The sequence below is a fragment of the Hemibagrus wyckioides genome, linkage group LG12, assembly GCF_019097595.1.
Source record: "Hemibagrus wyckioides isolate EC202008001 linkage group LG12, SWU_Hwy_1.0, whole genome shotgun sequence".
Taxonomy (NCBI): Eukaryota; Metazoa; Chordata; class Actinopteri; order Siluriformes; family Bagridae; genus Hemibagrus; species Hemibagrus wyckioides.
The window spans coordinates 1,348,550-1,370,952 of NC_080721.1; the positions used below are offsets into that span (position 1 = coordinate 1,348,550).

At 39.1% G+C, this 22,403-nt stretch overlaps 1 protein-coding gene across 1 annotated transcript in view; it reads left to right on the top strand.

Moving 5' to 3' along the window:
• Positions 1-4,019: 4,019 nt before the first annotated feature.
• chrna11 (cholinergic receptor, nicotinic, alpha 11) overlaps positions 4,020-22,403 on the top strand; it is a 35,139-nt gene continuing 16,755 nt past the window's right edge. Inside the window, exons 1-5 of the mRNA XM_058404482.1 lie at positions 4,020-4,093; positions 6,430-6,569; positions 7,644-7,688; positions 12,487-12,596; positions 13,600-13,679. Of these exons, the coding sequence (XP_058260465.1) occupies positions 4,042-4,093; positions 6,430-6,569; positions 7,644-7,688; positions 12,487-12,596; positions 13,600-13,679 (427 nt within the window). The 5' untranslated portion in view covers positions 4,020-4,041. The remainder of the gene's footprint in view (positions 4,094-6,429; positions 6,570-7,643; positions 7,689-12,486; positions 12,597-13,599; positions 13,680-22,403) is intronic.

The following is a 22,403-nucleotide window of genomic DNA, read 5'->3' on the forward strand; positions in this document are numbered from 1 at the left end:
AGTGTTGCAGTTGAAATCTGGATTAAATATCACAAATCTACACAAAACAGCAAGTAGTGGGGAAATACATCAGAATGAAACTGCTCTGAAAGCCCTGAATAAATTCTGCTGCACCAGCTGCCATGAGAAGTTAAAGTTAAAAACTTTTTCATGTTTTTCATTAGCAGGGACTGGGACATTGGTCAGGGTTTAGGGCAAAGTGGATGAAGCCAATATTTAAGCCACCAACAAATTCCTGCTTTAAATCCAGGCTACATTGCAAAAATGAGGTAAAGCTCAAGAGTGGTGTATGAAGTTGCATACATTTAAAGTTCAACCATCGTTGTGGGGAAACAAAGGAGTTTTCAACACAAAAAGACAGATGGATATTGGCTTGCAACAAGTCAGTTAATGGATATAAAATACTTAAGCACTTAAGACAAAAAAAGATGTCTTTATTTCTCACATATTTATTACAGCATAGAAATAATATTCTTCACATATCCCAGTTTGTTAGGATGTTGGGGTCAGATCACAGGGTCAGTCGGGTTACAGTCCTGGAGCAGAGAGGGTTAAGGGCCATGCTCAAGTGGCACATGGGCTTGAACCCTGACCTTCTGATCAGTAACCCAGAGCACTTATACCTACCACTGAGCGCAATCAGGGCCAAGCTTGCTAGGAAAAGGAAAAGGACGAATGATTATACTGCATCCCACAAAATGCAGCTCTGAAGCCAATCTCTCTGAAGCCAAATCTCACTGAAACTGGAATTATGTGAATAGATGAAGTCCAGCAGCCTGTGTAAAGATTGATGACATCAGTATGAGGATGTTTTAGTAGAAACCCCCCCCCCCCCCACAAACATACACACACTAGAGACTCTCTTGGAGCCTGCCCATAAAAGATGCTGGATGCCTGTAGGATGCTTTGCAACCAAAAATACTGTTCATGGCACTGCAATGTGCAGAGGCAGCAGCATATCACATCTGGTTTAATAAAACAGATTAAACTGCTGTAGCTTTAATGAGCTCTCATTTACCTGAATACTATCAGGTGACAGTGAGCGGCTTATTAACCCTCCCTCTCTCTCTCTGCCTCTCTCTCTCTCTCTCTCTCTCTCTCTACCTCTACCTCTCTCTCTATCTCTCTCTCTCTCTCTCTCTCTTTCTCTCTCTATGTCTCAAATCTATGTCTCATTTTTCTCCTCAATGTATTTTGTTTCATTTTGGAAACATTCTAGGAACATAAGTTTAACTTTTTTTGACAAGATCATGTTGACTTTGTTGTACTTTTTCATTTAAAATGTTCATTATTTTATCTTTAGTAACAGCTCTATCCTGGTCATTGTGGTGGACATAAAGGTTCTCCTGAGAACTCTGTCTGTAAGGCAAGGACACACCCTGAATCAGACGCAGTCCATCGCAGTGCACCATGAACACACATGCACGCTCTCATTGAAACACTAAATCCCACCCGGGGGCAGTTTAGTACACATTGTCATCTACTAACATCTTTCTGGAGACTCAGGATGTAACCAGGTATGTCGGAGCCGTGAAGCGTCAACGCTAGCTGCTGCACTACATTTAGAATGGAAATGGTCAGAAATTGTAGTGTTGGCGTTCCAATGTGGCCATGTGAAAATAATGAGTAGTATAAATTTTTAAATAGATAAAACCACAGCTTGCCTACTCTACTGAAGCTCAGGATTATCTCATGATATAAATCAAAGGAGATTAAAAAAAACCCTCACATCTCTAGTAGAGACCAATTATGTAGAAATGTCAGGTGGAGAATGTACAGGCCAAACCGAGCGTGCCGTTTACAGCAACTCTACACCCTCAACATGTAATAATGTTATGTTCTGCAAATAGTTCATGTTTTTCATCAATAATTTGTGTAATACAGATCAATACCATGATCTGTATCTGCATATACTATAGATACTCTTTTATTATTATTTTTGGAACCTGTTTGAGATGATTTCATGACATGATGCATGGTGTGACCATGAAAGGATACACAACTGGTACTAAGGGCCCAGTTTGTAAGGAGAAAACATTCCTCACACCATTACACCATCTCCACCAGGCTGAACCCTTGACACATGGTTTCATGCTCATGCTATCAATGTCCAATTCTGACTATAGGCTCTGATCTAAGATTTTTTTTGTCCAGTTTTCTGTGCACAGAGGCTTCAGATTCCTGTGTTCGGCTGACAGGGTGCGACCCGATGTCTTCGGGCTCTCGTGGCCCATTCACCTCAATGTTTGATGTATTTTGTCTTCTGAGAATTTTTTTCTGCTCACCACAGTTAAAATGTCAAAAGTAAAAAGTATTAGTTTGAGTTACTGTAGCCTTCATATGAGGTAAAACCAGTCTGGCTAATCTTCGCTGACCTCTCAACAAGAGGTTTCTGCCTCTTAACGGATGTTTTTGTTCTTTGCACTATTTCTGAAATACTCAAACCAGCCCCTCTGCCTCCATCAACCACACAATAGTCAACATCACAGAGTCACAATTGGTCCCCATTTTGAGTTTAATGTGAATATTAACTGAAACACTTGACTTGAAATTGCATGACATTATGCATTCCTTGACATGATTGGCTGATTGGATAATGCAGAGCTCACACCCAGGGACATGGAGGCTGAGTGAGTAGCAAAGAAGTTCTGTGGTTGATGAAGCTGATTGAAGGAGATGCCTAAATATGACTGGTATTTTGGTAACATTGATGTCCCTGGTCCAGGAGGTGGGGGGGTTGCGTCAGAAAGGGCATCTGGGGGTAAAAAACCTGAGCCAAAATCAAATATGTGGATTGGAGGATCTGCTGTGGCGACACTGACCTGGGAGCAGCTGAAAGACAACAACAACAACAACAACAACAACAACAACAACATGTTTTTAGCCTAGACATCCCTTCTACTACATGATGTCCTGCATAAATAAAATCAGTCAGAGGAAATAAAATAAAATCAAAAATATAATTGTTTTTACCAAAAACCAGACAACAAATGGAATTTCCACCTGTTTTGTTGATGCCTGTTTTCTATTATCCAAAAATCTTTAGTATTAGTATTATTGAAGAGACATGAATTGTTTGCCCAACAGGAAGCACACACACACACACACACCCTTCACTTTCCCTGCTCATCAGCAGCCAGTCATGATACTCTACATACAGAAACCCAACAGTAATCTTACAACAGACTTGTGGTGAAAAATTGATTAGTTGTTTATACTGATGCTGAAAAACAAACAAAGTTCATTCTTTTGGCATTAGTTTGTAAATTCACCACATTTTCCAGAAATAACAGTAAAAGCTAACTGTTAACATGAGTTCTTGGGAATTTTCAGAGTAACAGATAATAAATTATCATGAAATGCAAATAACTGCTCATTAAAATTGTTGATTGGACGTAGACAGAAATCTAAAACATCTGGGAAAAGTACAACTTTTAGTTATAAGCCTGAAGACAGTTACAGATTATTATTTAAGAGTATCAGACTAAAATGATGAAATGTTTTCTAGTTTTCTATAATGCACATCACCTTAACCTACTAGAAATGTTATTATTCTCATCAGATCTTTCTTTCTATTAATATTGCTGAAATTGTTTTCATATTTTCCTACAACTCGTTGTGTCAGACATCTGAACTGAGCAGTGGGATAAGTAGCTCTCCCAAAGAGCCTTTTTATTCCATGAACCTGAAAGACGAGGGAGGGGAGGAGGGAGGGGGGAGAGAGCTGACTCGTCCGATTAAAATCAATCAGATGTTTCCCCCATCCTCTCACTCACTGTGATTTGGTGTCAGCTCAGAGAAGCCAGCGTAGGCGCTCTTTCTGCCTCGCTGTCCCTTTCTCATTCATTCCGCTCAGTGCTTGAATCACAGCATCTCCTGCTTTCCTCTCATCTTTATACCTCACACGGGATTTCTCCGCTTCCTCGCCTTCTCCTTTTGGACCTGTATTTCTTTACTCTCTCTCTCTTTCTCTCTCTCTCTCTCTCTCTCTCTCTCTCTCTCTCTCTCTCTCTCTCTGCGTCTCTGCGTTTCACACTTGGAATGTGGCACTCTTTGGTTTTGACTTTGTTTGGAATCTCCACTTTGGTCCAGGGTAGGTATGTGTGTGTCTCTATGTGTGTGTCTCTATGTGTGTGTGTGTGTGTGTGTTTGCATGAAAGAGTGTACAAATGATAAAGGTATAAAGATTGTGAAGAATTGCTAAGAGTATTTAATCTGTGCTATAACTGTACTGAGCTTTGCATCCATGTTTGTCGTCTTTCAGCGGTTTGTTACTAATAAACCTGTAGAATATATTATTGCACTGCTTTCAGTGGTGATGGAGTGATTTTTTTTTATTATCATAGAGAGAAAAAGAGGAAGAGAATGAGCAATAGAGAGAAAAGACAAACATGCTTTAGCAGTGAAGCGCTGGAAGCTGCAATCATAAATTTCACCCCCTCCATTTCTCTCTCTCTCTCTCTCTCTGTCCCTGTTCCTCGTTTTCCTCCATCCACATCCTTCCACAGTACTGCTGTAGGGATGCAGAGAGAGAAAATGTGTTGCTGAGCACAGATTTGTGCTTTGATCTGACAGCCTTGTTATGTTATTATGGATATGTTGCTGCAGTGGAGTTAGAGATTGAGAGTAGAGAGAGAGAGAAAGAGAGACAGAGAGAGAGAGAGACAGAGAGAGAGACAGAGAGAGACTGTGTGTGTGTGTGTGTGTGTATGGGTTTGTATGAGTTGCAGAAACACGCTACAGCAAACAAAACTAATCTGAATCTTAGGCTTAAAAATTCAGATCAGTTGCTTTATGTTAGTTTGAACCTTCAAAAATCAGAGCCAATCTTACATTTAAGATTTACAATCTGATGGTTAATAAAGGATTCATGAATTTATTTGTGTCCTCAGCCTTTTGGTCATATGCTCTTACAATTGAAAATTAAGCAGTGGAATATACAAATGTCTGTAGAAATAGTAAAAATAACATCTTTGTGTCATTTGTTAAATTTAAGTAATTAATTTAATTAATGTATTTATTTAAGCCTTTTAGTTCATTTTATATGATCTTAACTTTCTTTCTATACTTTTGAATTTAGAAAGTTAAATTTGAGCTGTTCATTGAGTTGAAATTCAGTGATACTTATACAAAGTGAAAGATGACAAAACTGTCTCTGAAAGTCTCAGTGCGTAATTGTGTGCTCAATAATCCAATAATGAACACTTAACACAAGCACCTGATCGGAAAAAGCCCAGAAAGTATATTTTTGTGCTGCCTTTAAAGCAAAGATTAGGAAATCTCTTAAAATAAAGTATCATATAAAACCCAATTTTAAATGATTTAATTAAATGAGCTGAAAGTTAATTTAGCTTCTCATCAGATATTTCTTTCTTATGAAACCCTAGTTCTGTCTAATATAAACCCTTATTAAAACTCTCTCAGTGTGTACATCACACCTGCCCTCATGCTCTGTTCATAAATACCACACTTGCTCATCGTAGACAGACTTAATTAATGTCCTAATCAAATCTGATTAACATTATTACAAGCTAATGAGTTGAGATGGCTGAGGACCACAGCATTATTCTGAACATGATTAATGTCTTTTTCACACTCATGTCTTGCTGAGACACTGCTTCAGGCTTCAGAGCAACAAAGTTTTGATCTTGTTAGCATTTATGTCTATAGTATATGAAATTCTGGCACATTATATCATCTTGTGCTTCTCTAATATGCTTTTATAATTGATTAGGGATCAGATTTTCAAAGACAAGATTCGAATAGATGGAAAAGATGGAGCAGATAATGATTCTGCCTTGTTTCTTTTCTTGCCCACTTTTATCTAGATCCTGCTCTTTCACACATCTCATCATTTATATTCATAGCAATGTTTCATAGCTGGAAATGTTTCTGTTCAATATTTTGAAATCTCTGGTGGATTCAGGACTGGTTATGGCATGACACTTAATAGACACAGCAGATGTGTTTCCATACTTAAGGCTTTGACAGATTGACTGGCGTTGCACATGTGGCCTGTGGCACAGCTTAGAACATCAGCCTCATTTAAACAGCAGCTGAATCATCATGCATCATCCTGCTCTCTTTTAAATCACTCTCTCACTCTGCATGCTTCTGTGGGGAATGTGTGTGTCTAAAATATTTTGCTTCTGGATGTTTAAGACACCATGGAGTAATGATATTTCTGATACCATGGTGGTAACACATTTGCCTCGCAGCCCTGGGTGTGTGTGTTTGGAGGGGTTTCCTCTGGATGCTCCAGTTTCCTCACCCAGACAGTTGTTATACACTCTGATTAGTCCAGTGTGTCCACTGCCTTGTGTCCCGAGTCCCCTGTAAACGCTACAGAAAATAGACAGACAGATGAGGTGAGGATTAACCATTTATTCAGTTAACACACTGTATTCTCACTTCCTTTCTCTTTTGCAGTGTCTGTTCAGGGCCCTTACCAGAGGACTCTGTTAAAAAACTTGCTGAAAGACTACAACCGTATGGAGCGACCAGTAGCCAATGACTCACAGCCCCTCACAGTCGTCCTTACTCTCAGCTTGGTGCAGATCATGGATGTGGTGAGAGCTAGGACTTTTTTTTGTGTCTCTCTCTCTGTCTGTGTGTCTGTCTGACTTTAATATCTTCTTCTTCTTCTTTGGGCTTTTCCCTTCAGGGATGTCCACAGCGAATCATCTCTCTCCACCTATCCCTATCTTTTGCAACCTCAACACTTGCACCCACTAGCTTCATATCCTCATTTATTACATCCATATACCTCCTCTTTGGCCTTCCTCTTTGCCTCCTGCCTGGCAGCTCCAATTGTATTTTAATATAATATAACTAATATAATCTTAAAAAAATAAGGAAATCAGTTCTTTAGTTCAGCTGTCCTGTATTTCTTGCTTTCTTTATTCCACTGTCAGAGATGTCTGTGGGATTTGCTGTACAATCAGCAATGATAAACATAAAGTAGGAAATGTTCTGATCTTTACTTGGATTGTTTTTTGTGTGTGTCTCATTTCTATGTCCCATGGGGTTTTAGAAAACAGGATGGCAGTTTCAATATTTGCCTCCAAATATATGTGATGTGGCTAATTAGCAAGCTAGATGACAGACTTAAAAATTTTGAAGATCTATATGCAGAGCCCACTAAATATTATAGTAATGTATTACACTAATTCCTTAATATCATCATGTACAAAATAATAAAGATTTTATATGGGTTTTTAGGTAAGTAGCAAATTTAGTTAAATTAAATTTCCTTTCCTTCAGGCTGAAAACACAGATGAAAGAAAACTTTTCCCCCGGTAGCGTGAAACAACTATTTTCTCCCTCCTTCCTTTGTTCCTTTCTGTTCCACTGCTTGACACTGACCTTGAGGGCTCACAGTGTTTTGTACTTGATCTGCAAGAAAAAGTGTAATTTGGCCAAAGCACAGATTTGTAGATCTTCCTGCACTTCAACTTTTCACTTTACCATCTGCTTGATTGATGCTCTCTGGTTATATCCAGTGATTTATGTCCGTTTGCTTGTCTTTCACACGGATAGTAGTTTTGGACAGTAATGAATGAATAAATGGTTGTACTATATATCCTTGTTATGTCTCTGAAATATGAAAAAAGTGACACTTCTTTTCTCTATCTCTTTTTCAGGATGAGAAAAATCAGGTTCTCACCACCAATATTTGGCTTAACATGGTAAGACTGAGCAGTACCACGTAACCCTGTCTGTTACATAAAAATAGAATTGAAGTGAATCAGAATTTTCTTGAATAGAAGTAGAAAAAGGAAATAAAATATCATATAAATGATATACAGATAGATGGCAGCAACAGTGTGGATGATATTTGGAATAAAGTACAGATATGTGCAGTTGTATATACGATGCAATGCTGAGGTAGTTTCGGTAAAATTTGCTAACATATACACTATATGCTATAGTAATTAGATTGGGATTTGGGAAAGTATAATAATGGGGGTAATACAAATACATTAATAGAAATGTATGAGGCCCAATTAGCCTAGCAGCCTGTGTTTACCTTCAAGCAGCAGAAGTGCTTTCCTGACCACAACAAAGAGAATCCAGAGAGTCTGTTGTTTCCCTGTCCTTGGTGCTGCACTGCTTGCTGTAGATAGACTGCAGGTCAGTGAGTTAATTGCAGATGGTTTCCTCAGCTGATCACACCACCCTCTGCAGAGCCACCTATCCTGCTGGGGGTTGTTCCAAATCCAGACTGTGATACTTCCCATCAGGCTCCTCTCAATGGTGCAGGTGTAAAAGTTCCTTAGCAGCTTAGAAGACAGTTCACACTCACTAGGGTGATAATGTGATGGGACCATGACAGGTCCTTTATCATATGAACACTGTGGTCCTGGAAACTGTTCACTGGGGACCCATTGATTTTTAAGGGATGGTAGTAGCTCCTCTCTTTCATTGTGCCGATTTCCACAATCAACTCATTAGCCATGCTGATGGTCCGGAGGGGGTTGTCCAGAAATCAGGACCATCAAAGCAGTGTAGTCACCAAACTTGACAAGCGTGGAAGTTGGAAGTGTTCACACAGTGAGGTGGTGAGTCTGGAGGCAATTATAGTGTTAGAAGCTGAGCTGTTGTCAACAATGTAAGGAAATTTCTCTTACTAGGGTCCAGATGGCTCAGAGTTGTGTGTAGGAGGTGTTTGATGGCATCATCAGTTGAATGATTCTGGCATGAAATTTAATGGCTCTAGGATTAACCCTCGTCTATGGTCCTCGAGCTTGTTCTCCAGAGACTGGATGTTGGCTTGTGGGTAGGTTCTTAGCCTGTTCCTGATGTTAGCTCATTTTTTCTTGGGGCTGCCGCTTTGGGTTGTGTCGATTAGAGAGTGAATAGTAGACCTTTACTTGTATATCACAGTATAGCTGTAGATTTGGTGGAATTCTTATATTATTCTTATATTCTTATGAAGTGTGATGATCATGCAATAGTTCTCATCATCTTGGTTCCAAATGTGTTGATATACTTGAAGAGATCACCTTAAAAGCAAACAAAAAATTACATTTGCATGCTTGTTTCATGTACTGTATGTATAGTCATAGGTTACATATGTGGCCATGGTCAATGATGAATGACTGTAAAGGGTTGTTTCCAAAACTAGTTGTGTTTCCTGTGTGCCTTTTTTTTGGCTAAGTTATAATCAATCTTTTGACCATGAATTTACAAATCTAGCCCTCTGCTAGCCATTCTGCTGGCAATCCTCCACTTAGTCATAGACATAAGGTTATATGCATCACCTTATATTCTATTTTGTTATGTTGTAGATCACTTTCCTTATAGAGCTATTGGAGACTGCATATCATTGTGATCACAAGGGCTCATAATCTTGAAGATGAGAATCATTTAAACAATTAATCACTCCAGTACTGATATTATTAAGTACTGACTGGTTATCTTAATAGAGGCCAAGGCTCACTCAAGCCTCATTACTGAAGTCTGAGAATGAGAATCACTCAAAATGTACTATGTGGTTTTCTTCTGAGGATTAAAACTACCCAGAATTTGATGTAAACGCAGCTTGTGGTTGCCACACATTTGATGATGCAGCATATATTCTGTAGAACCTGGTGAAGCTGGACACCACTTTACAAATGTCCATCAGTGACATTGGTCTGAGTGCCATCCTGCAGGACGCCATAGAGGGTACTGAATGGTATTTAATGAAAGAAGGCTTATCTTAGCTTGCAATCAATTATGCCTGTGAAATCGATTCCTTTAATCGATGGGCTAACCTGTCTTTAGACCGCAAGGCACTTTTATTTTGCTCCCTAAAGCACACAAACAGTTTGTCAGTCACCCTTTAGCTGGCTGGCTTGGGTACAGGGTCTCATCTGCAAGATAGAGTGATAGGTTTATGGCATTAATGCTGGACAGCCCGGGCAGCCGCTGTGTGCTGACTGATTATGCATGCATTTGCTGTTTCATGTGTCCATAATGATGACCAGCAAAAAAACCTTTATCTAAACTCTCTTATCTAAATGCTTTATACTAATTCATAAGTTCAGGCCCCGGTGTGAGATCATTGCTTTGCCTGAGGGTCAGAAACATTCCACTTCTTTAAAATGTGCCCTTACTAGTTTATTCTCTTCCAGCAACAAACCATCAATCTGTCTTTAGTATGTAGACAAAATTGCTATGTACACCTTTAGAGTTAGTTCCAGACAGAGACACTCAGCTGACTCTGCAAAACCTCTGTAACACTGTTCACACTGCAAGATAAGGGGTTTAGGCCCAGAGAATGTGACAGTACACCGGTTTCCTCTCAGGGACCAGACACTCGTCTCTGTTTGGCCAGAACAATCCTGGGTACACAGTCTGTCAAAAGCATTTTAGTGTCATCCTTAACAGTGACAGTGATTTGGCCAGTTGCGCATGCATGCATCCTGGCTCAGAACCTCTGTATCTGTCCTGTTTGCAAATCACATTAAAGATCAGCTTCTCTCCTGCTGTAGGTTTTAGCTGAACCAATATCCAGACAGCACATCTTCTGTCTGATAGCAGTAGCCCTGCAGGGCTCTCAGAGACAGAAGGCGTGCATCTGCCCATTTCCCAGAGTTTGCTTGCCCATCTCATTTTAGTCCCATTTTATTATGTGTGACCCCCTTAGGTGTTCTTGTTAATCTTGCAGCACAAACTCAGAGAGCTTTCAGTTCGAGGCTGTTGGCATCTTGATATCAAACCTTTTCCATATCTCTTTCAATTTTAATTTTTTTTCTTTTGGACTGTATTCAAAGTCATCAACTCACACCTGCTTAAGTTGATTTCCGGGCACATCATTTAAGATTGACATATTGTGGTTACCTCATACAGCCAGTAGCACTGGTCTTAATACCATTCTCTCTATCAAGCCAGTATTATAGTGCCAGAAATGGGTTCAGAACTGCACATACCTGAACGTTAGTTGCATATAAGTACATTTCAGTATTAAATCCTTACCATAAACACATAACTCAATTCTGAATATTCTGATTGATTTTCAGCTCCAGAGCTTTCATGTGTGAAATAAAGTGCTCAGTTCTTTTACTACTGACTACTCTTATATAGGAATATAGAAATTTCACAACCACTGGAATGTGGAAATCTTTCAAATGTATATCGAAAGCCAGTTCACTCGTTGCATTAAATCCTATGTGCTCAGAATATGGAATGCCAGCCAGTTTAAGAAGGAATTTAATTCTCTTAGATATAGAATGGAGTGGAGTCTGTCTTTCATTGGAAAGAATATAGCCAGGCACTCTGGCTCAAGAACTCTTTTGCTTGTTTCTCTAGTCATGAGTGCACTTCCACAATCACTCACCTGTGTTACATCCCCCATGGAGAAGAGAGGGTTAAGGGCCTTGCTCAAGTACCTGACAGGTACATCTTGGTGGAGCTGGGCCTTGAACCCTAGGCCTTTAGATCAGTAACTCAGAAACTTAACCATCTAGCAACCACTGTATTACATCCAACTGGCTTGGGTCTAAGGTGAAACTGCAAGCCATCAGTAGCCACTGGTCTGATGTTATGAACCTCCAATGCATTCATTGCAGAGAGGGAAACCAGCGTGTTATTGACCACCTATTATGATACCTTGCATGGGAATCTTCTAGCGCTTCCTGTGAATTGAACTTGGTCAGTGGTTTGGTCAGTCTTTGTCCTGACTTTGATCCCTACATGGCACATGATACATCCTGCATAACTCCTCTCAATCACCATCTGGAATTAATTTTTTCACAGGTGAAGTTAATGGTCCCTTTATTAACGGCAGCTCTGTGGTTTCCACATCTGTCATTGCTGCCATTATATTTGCTCTTAAACCAGGTCACAGATTGTATGCACACTTGAATGCATACAAAAGCTCTTTTATGTAACTTAAACTCTGTGAGATAGCTCAGCCATGCTCCTCGTCAGCCATTACATTTACTGCATTAGATGCATGATCACTTTATAGCCTTACCATGCCAGCCTTGACGCTAGCTTGCAGCACATTAACTGCTGTTGTACTGTGATCTTCAGAATGTTGAATATCAGCACTCTCCACCACTGTGGGTCTTAATCAGCTAGTGAAAGTACATAAGGGTCTGTATATATATGAGGCAGGTTTGCCATCACTACCAGTGTTTGCATTTGGCCCAGCTCCTCTACAATCCTCCACAATACAACACTGCTGGGGTACTTGTTCTGTCTGTCAGCTGCTGTTTGTCTGCACCTCAGAGTCTTCCTCTTTGTGGCCTTGTAGGTACATCAGTAGCCTCCTTTGTCCTCAGCAGCATCAAAAAAAGTTGCTGAATATACCACAGACCTTCTGTAGCCTATGTGGCATCCCAATTGCCATTATTCTATTCTTCCTAGTATAAATGATTAAATGACTTTCATATACATGCAGAAAAACTATACACTATGCTGTTGATTTTGTTTTGATGGAGTAGTTAATCAATGGAGGTGACATAAATCAAATTTGTGGCCTGTATGTTTTTGCAGCATTGGTATGATTATTATCTGCAGTGGAACCAATCAGAATATCCAGGAGTGAAAAATCTTCGATTCACCACTGATCAAATTTGGACCCCAGACATCTTGCTTTACAACAGGTGGGTAACATCTAAATGAATGAAGGACAGAATTATAAAAAAAAAGTGGACTGCAGTGTCGAAGTGCTAACTCAGAGTGTAAAGCTAAACACATGAACAGTCACAGGCCAGTGATCTGGGTGTAAGATAAACAGATCTGCTAAAACTCAAGGTTGTACAAATTCATTTTATTGATTTTGGACTCAGACGTTCATTTGCCTTTCATCTTTACGCATCTAATTTACAAATTTGCAGCTTGCCCAAAACAGGGTTGAGGAGCAGACTGAGAATCAGAGTGCACCCTTGAGCTTTATGTGCTTCAGAAGACATCTGAGGTTTCAAGTCCCTTCAAGCCTACCTTCATGATAGCTAGCCCACAGTATGCTACATTAGCATGCTGTCATCATTCCTAGTTTCCAGCAATGTAGAGTAGACAGATAACAGGTAAAGACTGGAAACAGAATATTTTCTTTTTGTATTTTTATTACTCATGATAATGGCAGATTTGCTCTCATAAATTGGCTGTAATTTCTGTTATATTTAGCTCAACACTGGGTATGTTACACAAGCTGTGCTTATTCGTTTTTTGTGCAGCTGAACCCAATCATTTAGACCCTTTACTACTTTGTCTTTAGTAATTTGCATTAAACTGAGAAAACAGGAAAAACAAATTGCATCTCCCAGTTGCATAGTTCCATAGAAGATAATTGATTGTCTGCTGTTTAATTACTTTGTATGATATGAGAGAAAGTTCAGCCTGCAGAGGAGGAAAAAAATGACTCTCCATGTGGAGAACAAATAGATGAACACATCAAGCACAGCTGTTAGCATTTACAAGCTTATATATTCCGTTTCTTTCTGGCAGTTCTGTGGCATTGCCAAAAAAATTTAATGCTTTCCCTCTTAACATAGTGAATTAATCTTAAACTTTATTGGTTAGAGAGCAGCGGAAACACTGAGCTGTGTTAATGTAAATATAATTTTTATTGCAAATTTAAATTTTATGTTCTCCGACCCCCCACAGTGCTGATGATGACTTTGACTCAACCTTTAAGACCAACGTGTTGGTGAATTCCAGCGGCTACTGCACCTATCTGCCTCCAGGTTAGTTTGTATTATTATTATATTTTTGCACTGTAGATTTTTATTGGTGGGGGACAACGAGAAATAAGATGAATAAATCGGTGACAGACGTCTGTGTCTTTACTGAATGGAGGTCAAAAATAAAGTTAACGTTATTTTCTGTAAACATTATCATACAAACAGGCAGAGATAGAGAGACATGAGTGTCTAGTAACATACCTTAAAGTACACACACACACACACACACACACACACACAAATGCTGAACATAGGCACACGTATATATGTAATATTTCTTCTTATCAGATTATGATAAATGAGGTAGACAGGATTTCTCATTTCAAGCTTAAAATGTCTTATTTTTTGTCAGATCATTATCAAGCATTTATTTCTAAAAAACAAGGAAAATACTTTCTGAACTTAAAAATCTTCACACTTTTATTATTCCCGTCGTTCCACTTTAGTAGTCAGGAGGATTTGCATCATCTTATGAGTCATGTTAAAGTGATAACTTCATCTCAGAAATGAAGAGACTCAAATTATAATAATAGGAGTATTAGATCATTACCACTGTGTCACAAATCGTTTCATTGCAAAGCCGCCGTCTGTAGTGCAGAGTAGCTGAAGAAGCTAGTTATATTTGAACTAAAACAGATGAGCAGATGAATTCCATGTGGTCAATCAGTTAAGTGGTCTATCATGAGTCAGAGCAGTTTGTACAAGAATGAAATAAAAGACACCAGAAATCAGCACTAAATATCCCGTGGCACACATTCAGAAGGGTGATGTATTAACTGCTACACATTTCTGCACACCACGCTAACATCCTGGAGACGGCCCTAGCTCTGGAGGAATCCATTCAGCTGGGGTTTTGCAGCAGTGTTTCCAGCTTGTGAGCTTTTGTCAATGATTAGCCTCTGATTTTAGGTAGCCAGTTCCCAAGGTAACAGCAATGATGAGCTACCCATGAGACACTCTAAAGATTTTTGGCTTTGGGGAAGAGCTGTGGTTAAATCCTTGGGAAATGATTGGGATGGAAAGTATTTTCTAACCATTAGAATGCTTAATTGCATCTTGGTGTCTTGGTGGTGGAGGAATCTGAATATACCTGAACATGATGACAGCATAAAGGCTCTGAGTCTACAAATGGATAATATAGATACTGTCTGAGGTTTTAATCTTGCTATTGGTGAATTTGTTCCTTTATGAAACTGGTTATTTGCTGGTTATTTCCTTCAGTAAGCATGCAAGAACGCTATAGCACTAATAAGTCTTGCTGGGATAATGTCTCTGTTTACTTTTAAATTTATTTAGCTGGCAGAAACATCTATCTAAAGCAGCTAAAAGGGAAGGTTTAAAGCTCCAGCAGCTGAAGCCTCTCAGTCGCTGTTCTCTAAGTGCCAGATGTTCATATGTCACGAGGCAAAGAATACGGCTGCAAAAAATTCACCTAAAATTAACGTCCAATTTCCTGAGAGTTATATGCATCTCATCATGCACACGCTGCCTGGAACTGCCTAATAAATACACGCAGTGTGAAGTGCAAACTGAGCTTTAAAAGCCCATGTAGAGGCAAATGTGCGAGCAATGAGCTGTCAGAAAGCCTGGTGCTGAGGAGGAATTTGCACATTCAGTAATGAAGATAATGTGTTGTGTTATTAAATTAAATGATATTCTTTTTTAATAAGTGTGGAGAGCATTCATTTGGCTAATATACCATTGGATCACTGTTTGGTTTTAATGAAAAGTCTGCTCTGTGCAGAAAAGAATGCAAATAAACCCATTCACATTTGTGTTAAATGTCTTTGTTGCCAAATACGTGCAACAGAAGCAGTAGAAAAAATGAAAAGCAGTACTGAAGATGTACTTTCCCTACCGTACATGAAGTCCTGAAGTTGACTCATTTTATTTTTTATTTAAATGTTATAAAAATGTGGTATAAAAATCACATACCTGGCAACAGAGTTCATAAAACTCTAAGCATGATTTATTTTGGCAGGCGGTCAAAATAACAGAAAAACTGGACACAGGTAATTAATAAATGTTTAAGACATCCAACAGAATCATTATAAAGCCTTACTTTACAGATCAACATCCAGATCTGCTCTGAGTAATATCAAATAAACTGTTCTGAAATTAAAACAAAGATGCAATGTCACATAAATAAGGATCAATATACATGAAAAATGTTTATGTATTTATTGTGTCAAAAATGTAAAAATTCAGCTCATTTTGTTAAAGTTCAACATTTGAATAAAACTTTGACTTTATGAATTTTTTTATTGAATTTAGCAAAATCATGAAGAAGATCATTAGTACTGACCGATCCATTTCTTAAAGCTAAAAACAAAAATTCTGGAATGTTTGCAGCACAAAAATCAGTCTGAAACCATCAAACAAAATTAAACTACATTTTAGTTTTTAGGGATTAAACAAAACAAGCAAACAAGGAATAAAATAACAAGCTGCTTGTATTACACTGTGAGGGAGTAACCCGGACCTACAGACACAGTACATGGCAAGGTGAAAACAAAGGCAGAGTTCTTTTTAAGATATAGCAGGCTTTACTGGAACACTGAGGTAGAAACACAGCTCATTATAGCAAACTATAGGAAGGGTTCATCTCATTAATATTCAACAGATTTCATACAATACAATATAGACAAATAATGGAGGTCCTGAAAAAATACAGAAATCTAATGGCACATTTTCTGAGAAAAGAAAATCAACAAAATCACAACAAAGCAGCTAAATAAAAATATGATAAGCTATATAGCTAAAGAATGCCTCTTACTCCTTATCCTCATTTGGTAAACAAAGCCAGACCTCTGAGTAGCTGCTTTTTATATCAGTATAATCACAAGCAACCCATTTGGAACACTTTGCTGCATCTCTACCAGCACAGCTTTCCTTTTTTTCTTCTGCTTTCTCTGCACTGCCTTTCTGTTTTCTCTCCATCTTTATCTAGTCTACATGCGTCCACAAACACGGGGAATTGATAATCGAAAGGAAACAGACTGAGTAAGGTCTCTTAGTGCTAGAGTTCCGTGTGACGCAGATCGCTCAGCAACCACAGCATGAGAATGATTTTCTGCTGTCAGTACATGTTGAACATACAATATATATATATATTTATATATATTACTGCTTCTTGTTTTATGTAGCTTGATGTCTTTATGTAGCACCAAGAATACAAAGGAACATTCTTATGTTTAGAAATCAGCAAAATAAATCAATACTGTCATTTTGTTCAGTGGTTTGGAAACAGATTTCTCAATCTGTGCCAAAGCTACAATGAACTAATTCACCTCCATGCTGAGTCTATAACTGAGACCATTAGTGCTTCTCTTAGTTCTGGCTCTGTTCACTCCAAATTTGCTTTCCGTCACTCCAGTTTTTTTATTTTTTATTTCCAGGCATTGGACCTAATTGCAGAGATATTTCTAACCCTTCTTTGTGAACAGGCTACTCAAGCATTCAGTGACTGTTCACTTCAAGGAACACGTGGCCTTCAGAAAGCTATTTGAGTTTCAGTCTGGGTTCAGAACAAACTAAACCAGGGTTATGAACTGCTTGATTGCAGATGATTGAGGGTTTGCTAAACACACTCGTTCTTCTGGACATGACAGCTGCTTTGGATAGACTATGTCATGATGTCATGACACTGAGACTTCCCATACTGCCTTCCTCTGGTTTGGTGTCTCTTCTACAGACAGCATTTCTCAGGTATAGACATGGACTTTGTTCTTCATACACATGTAAAATAATGACATCAGAAGGTGTGGTCTGCAGTTTCATTAGTACACTGACAAAAATCAGATTTATATACACACTACATCCTCACACAGACTTCTGTCTCCTCTCCTGGTTGACAGCCTGAAGGATCTAACGACTTTGGCGGCTGCAAACTTTCTAGAGCACATCAATAAAAAATCTGAGCCCATACTGATTACACCCCCAGCTGACGTCCCATGATTTCATAACATTCACCTCAGCTCACATCAGAAGTCTTGGTGTGACTGTGAACTCTTCACTATTATTTGGATCGTATATTAAAACATTACCAAGAGAGTTTCTTTCACTGTGCCAGAATCCTCTTTTTCAGAAAAATGCGATTGGTCTCTGACATAGCTGTGCTATAAACGAAATGTAGAGATGGGATTGTTTATGTAGGTAATTGGAGGTTTGTAAAATAATTAAGAATTTATTCTTATCTCTGTGAGATACAGTAGCATTAGCTGATGTGGTCCGTGTTAGCTGCACATTTTGGCTACCACGCTTTTGCAGTAATCATGCAGCACAAATGCATCCTTCAGATCAAATATAGTTTTTTAAGATCTCATTGAAGGCTGCTTCAGTTTTAACATCTGAATGCTTAGATGCTTGGTCAGTACTCTCTGGCAAGATGGGCACAATACTCAAGTCTAGAGAATGTGTAGGAGACACTGAGAGTACAGTAGGGCTTGTCTCTGAAGGACAGTGTAGAAATCGCTGCTCACTCGCCCCATTCCAGGCTGAGCAGCTGAACATTCTGCAAAAAGACAGTAAAGGAGCTTTCCTCCTTCATCCTGCAGAGTTTTGCAGCTGTGTCTGCTGTTCTCCTCAATCCCTGCTGTGACCATGAACCATCAGAGGAAGGAAAGAATCATAAGCAGTATTCACATAGCCTGTGAGCATCATATATTGCATCATAGTTAGCAGTTAGGGCAAGGCTTGTAAGTAGGGGAGAGCTGACGTGATGGAAACATGGTGAAATTTGTCCAACCCACTGGACTATGATAACTGGATCCATGCACTCCCCCTGTGTTTTTTCTTTTTGCGATGTAGGTAACAAATTAAACATTTACACATTTGATTGCTTTGAACTTCAGTGTTCATAAAACTGAAATCTGTGCAGATCTACACGCTGTCTCTACACTGACTGTTAGAACAGTGTTCACAGCATTTTAAAATATAAATGTTAAGATTGTGAGAAGTCATGTGTATGATATGCATTAAAATAATGTTGCAGCTGTATATCAACTGGCTTCAAAGAGTCTCAGAGTGTTGTAATGAAACAGCACTGATACAGAAGACTCGCATAGCTAATATCTGCCCTTCAGACTGAATTGCAGTTCGAAGAAAGTGCAGAAAAAAGATCATGCCTTTTTTAGTCATTGTATTATATTAAAACCATAGTGACTATATAGTAACCATAGTGATCATATAGTAACCATAGTAACCATATAGTAACCATGGTTACTTTGAAACTCATTTTGGTTTGTACAGAATGTTATTTTTTAATGATATAATTAAAACCAAAAAGATTTTTTTAAACAAAGTGGTGTATCTCCCCAGAGTAATGGAGAGTGTGGGAAAGAGGTAAAGAAGCGAGTGCAGGCAGGTTGGAATGGGTGGAGAAAGGTGTCGGGAGTTCTGTGTGATAGAAAAATTTCAGTGGTGAGACGGGCCATGCTGTATGGTTTAGTGTCACTGAGACAGAGACAAGAGTCTCTTTGGGAGTGACACGGTTGGACAGGATTAGGAACGAGTACATCAGATGGACGGCTCATGTTGGACGTTTGGGGGACAAAGTTAGGGAGGACAGATTAAGATGGTTTGGACATGTTCAGAGGAGGGAGAGTGAGTATATTGGTAGGAGAATGTTGGACATGGAGCTGCCAGGCAGGAGGCAAAGAGGAAGGCCAAAGAGGAGGAATATGGATGTAATAAATGAGGATATGAAGCTAGTGGGTGTAAGTGTTGAGGATGCAGAGGATAGGGATAGGTGGAGAGAGATGATTCACTGTGGAGACCCCTGAAGGGAAAAGACCAAAGAAGGAGAGGTGTATCTCTTCTTGCTCAGATCCCAAACATGCTGGACAATGACCACTGACTACCATTCAACTCCCCTAGGGCCTGGCAGAATAAACATCTCTCCATTCAGCCCTTGAATTTATAAAATTGTGGTATTATGCACTGCCACAGCACTGATGCTACTACACACCTACACAAGTATAGGATACATATCTATTATAAGGACACACACAGTCCACCTTGCTGAGAAAAGGATTATGTCACAAACTAGAATTATCCTCATCTGAAGTGTGATCTAATTATAAAGATGTCAGCAGTATTAGAGCAGTACACTTAGCAACTGACAGGTGAACTGAATAACAGTGATTATCTTATTACAGTGGCACCTGTGAAGGGCAGGAAGTGTGTTAGACAGGAAGTGTGCGGTCAGTTCTCAGAGTCAGTGTGTTGGAAGCAGAAAAAATGGGTGTGAACATCTTTGCCAGTTGTTCAGGAATTATTTGAGGAACATGACAAAGAGCTCAAGGTGTTGACTTAGCCTCCATATTCCCCAGATCTCACACCTATCAAACATCTGTATGGTGTGCTGGACACACAATTCTGATCCATGGAAGCTCCATCTCAGAGTACAAAGGATCTGCTGGTATGTCTTTGTGCCAGATACCACAGCACACCTGGACTAGAGGTCTTAGAATCAGTCCTTACTTTGCAGCTATTACAGAATCTGCTCTTCTGTGAAGGCTTTCCACTTGATGTTGGATTAGTGATCATTCAGCTACAAGAGCATTAGTGAGATCAGACTCCGATGTTGTAAGAGTGAGGAGGTCTGGGTTTCAGTCGGTGTTCCAGTTCATCCCAAAGGTGTTCAGTGGGGTTGAGTCAAAATCAGGGCTCTGTGCTGGACACTCCAATTCTTCCACTTCAACTTTAAGACACCATGTCTTCATGGAGCTCTGTGCTTTGTGTACGGGGCATCATCATGCTGGAACAGGGTTCCAGTCTCTTAGTTCCAGTGAACTAAGTGAAAATATAAGGCTACAGCACACAGAGACATTCTACACAATGGTATGCTTCAATTTGGGGATGAACCTCATATGCTGTGTGATGGTCAGGGGTGCACATACTTTTGGTCATAGTGTAATTTATTGTATAAGATAAAATGAAATTCTATATGCATAATTGTATTGAAATTTGCCAAGGTTCAGTCAGTGGGCTTCCAAAAAGAGCAACCAGACATGAAAACATGTATAAATATAAACAATGACTAAAGAGGCCTGAGATGCCGATTGTAGAAGTTAGGAGGAAAAGATTTTTATTGAAGTTCTTTTTTGTTTACTGACAAATAAGTAACAAAACTGTTGAAGGTATTGGTGCAGCAGCTTTACCCCCTCTCTATTAATAGAATCCTGTCATTTAGACACAAACACCTAAACACCTATCCTATAGTTTCCACACAGAAGTCATTTATTCATTAGTGAGAGTGTGGTGTATGTTTTGTGGTTAACAAAATCTATGAAGATTTGAATAAAATTGTAGGAAATGTCTTAAAACGTTTAAGCTAATATTTTATTTGTATTTACTCTGGATCGGCATATTTCAATGAACGGAACAGATCTTTTTGTGCAAACATGAAGGAAACTTACATTCATTTGGAGAAAAATAAATAAACAAAAGTTTAAATCGTTAAGAAAAAGAATAATTGAATAATTACAAGAAGACGAAAAAAGCTATAGAAGCCTGCTTTCATCATTTGACCTTCTTAATGGACTAATAAAGAAAAAAGACAGAATATTATTACATGAACTCAGAATCATGTTCACCTCAGAGCTGTAAATATTCTAGGGAAGTTTGATACGCACTGCTTCAATCCTGTTTATACTTTCTCCTGATACTATTCACGCACTTATAGTATAAATCAGTGGTGGACCGTACATTTCACACCTAGGCCTTCACTGGTGTCCTTCCTGAATTAATCCACCTCTATACCATCATCATGACGCCACGGCAATAGATACTAATCAACCGTTAAATAACAAAGTAAAAAAGAAATTAGTCTACAGTATTTCACACCTCACAAGGAATAGTCCATTTTATTACGGTTACTTTTCTCAATAAAGACATTCTTGATGCCGTATGCAGCAAACTGCAATCTCCGGAGGACGCAGCATCCGAAATGAGACACAGTGAATATAGAAACACTGTATAACAGTGCGCTGTGTCACAGACTCTTATAGTGAACATGAATAACATTATATTACATACAGCAAAAACACAAATTAACACAATTCAGTCTCACAAGTTTCCTTTCACTGCAGAAAAAACCCCACAGCCCACCCCGGGGATCTGGAATGAAGGCAAACTGAAAACCCAGAAAAAAAGAAAGCATAAATGGTTCTTGAAAAAGCTTACCGACTATTTTGAAGAATCAAAAGGATTTTCTTGAAAAGTCAGCCTTGAAAATGTATTTGTAAGGATGTCCACAACCAAATCGATTTCTTCTCCTCTGTCAGCCATTGTGAGTTAAAATATACAGGGGTTGGACAATGAAACTGAAACACTGGCCAATTTAGTGTTGGAGGTTTCATGGCTAAATTTGACCAGCCTGGTGGCCAATCTTCATTGATTGCACATTCCACCAGTAAGAGCAGAGTGTGAAGGTTTAATTAGCAGAGTAATAGCACAGTTTTGCTTAAAATATTGCAATGCACACAACATTATGGGAGACATATCAGAGTTCAAAAGAGGACAAATTGTTGGTGCACGTCTTGCTGGCGCATCTGTGACTAAGACAGCAAGTCTTTGTGATGTATCAAGAGCCACGGTATCCAGGGTAATGTCAGCATACCACCAAGAAGGACGGACCACATCCAACAGGAGTAACTGTGGACGCAAGAGGAAGCTGTCTGAAAGGGATGTCCGGGTGCTGACCCGGATTGTATCCAAAAAACA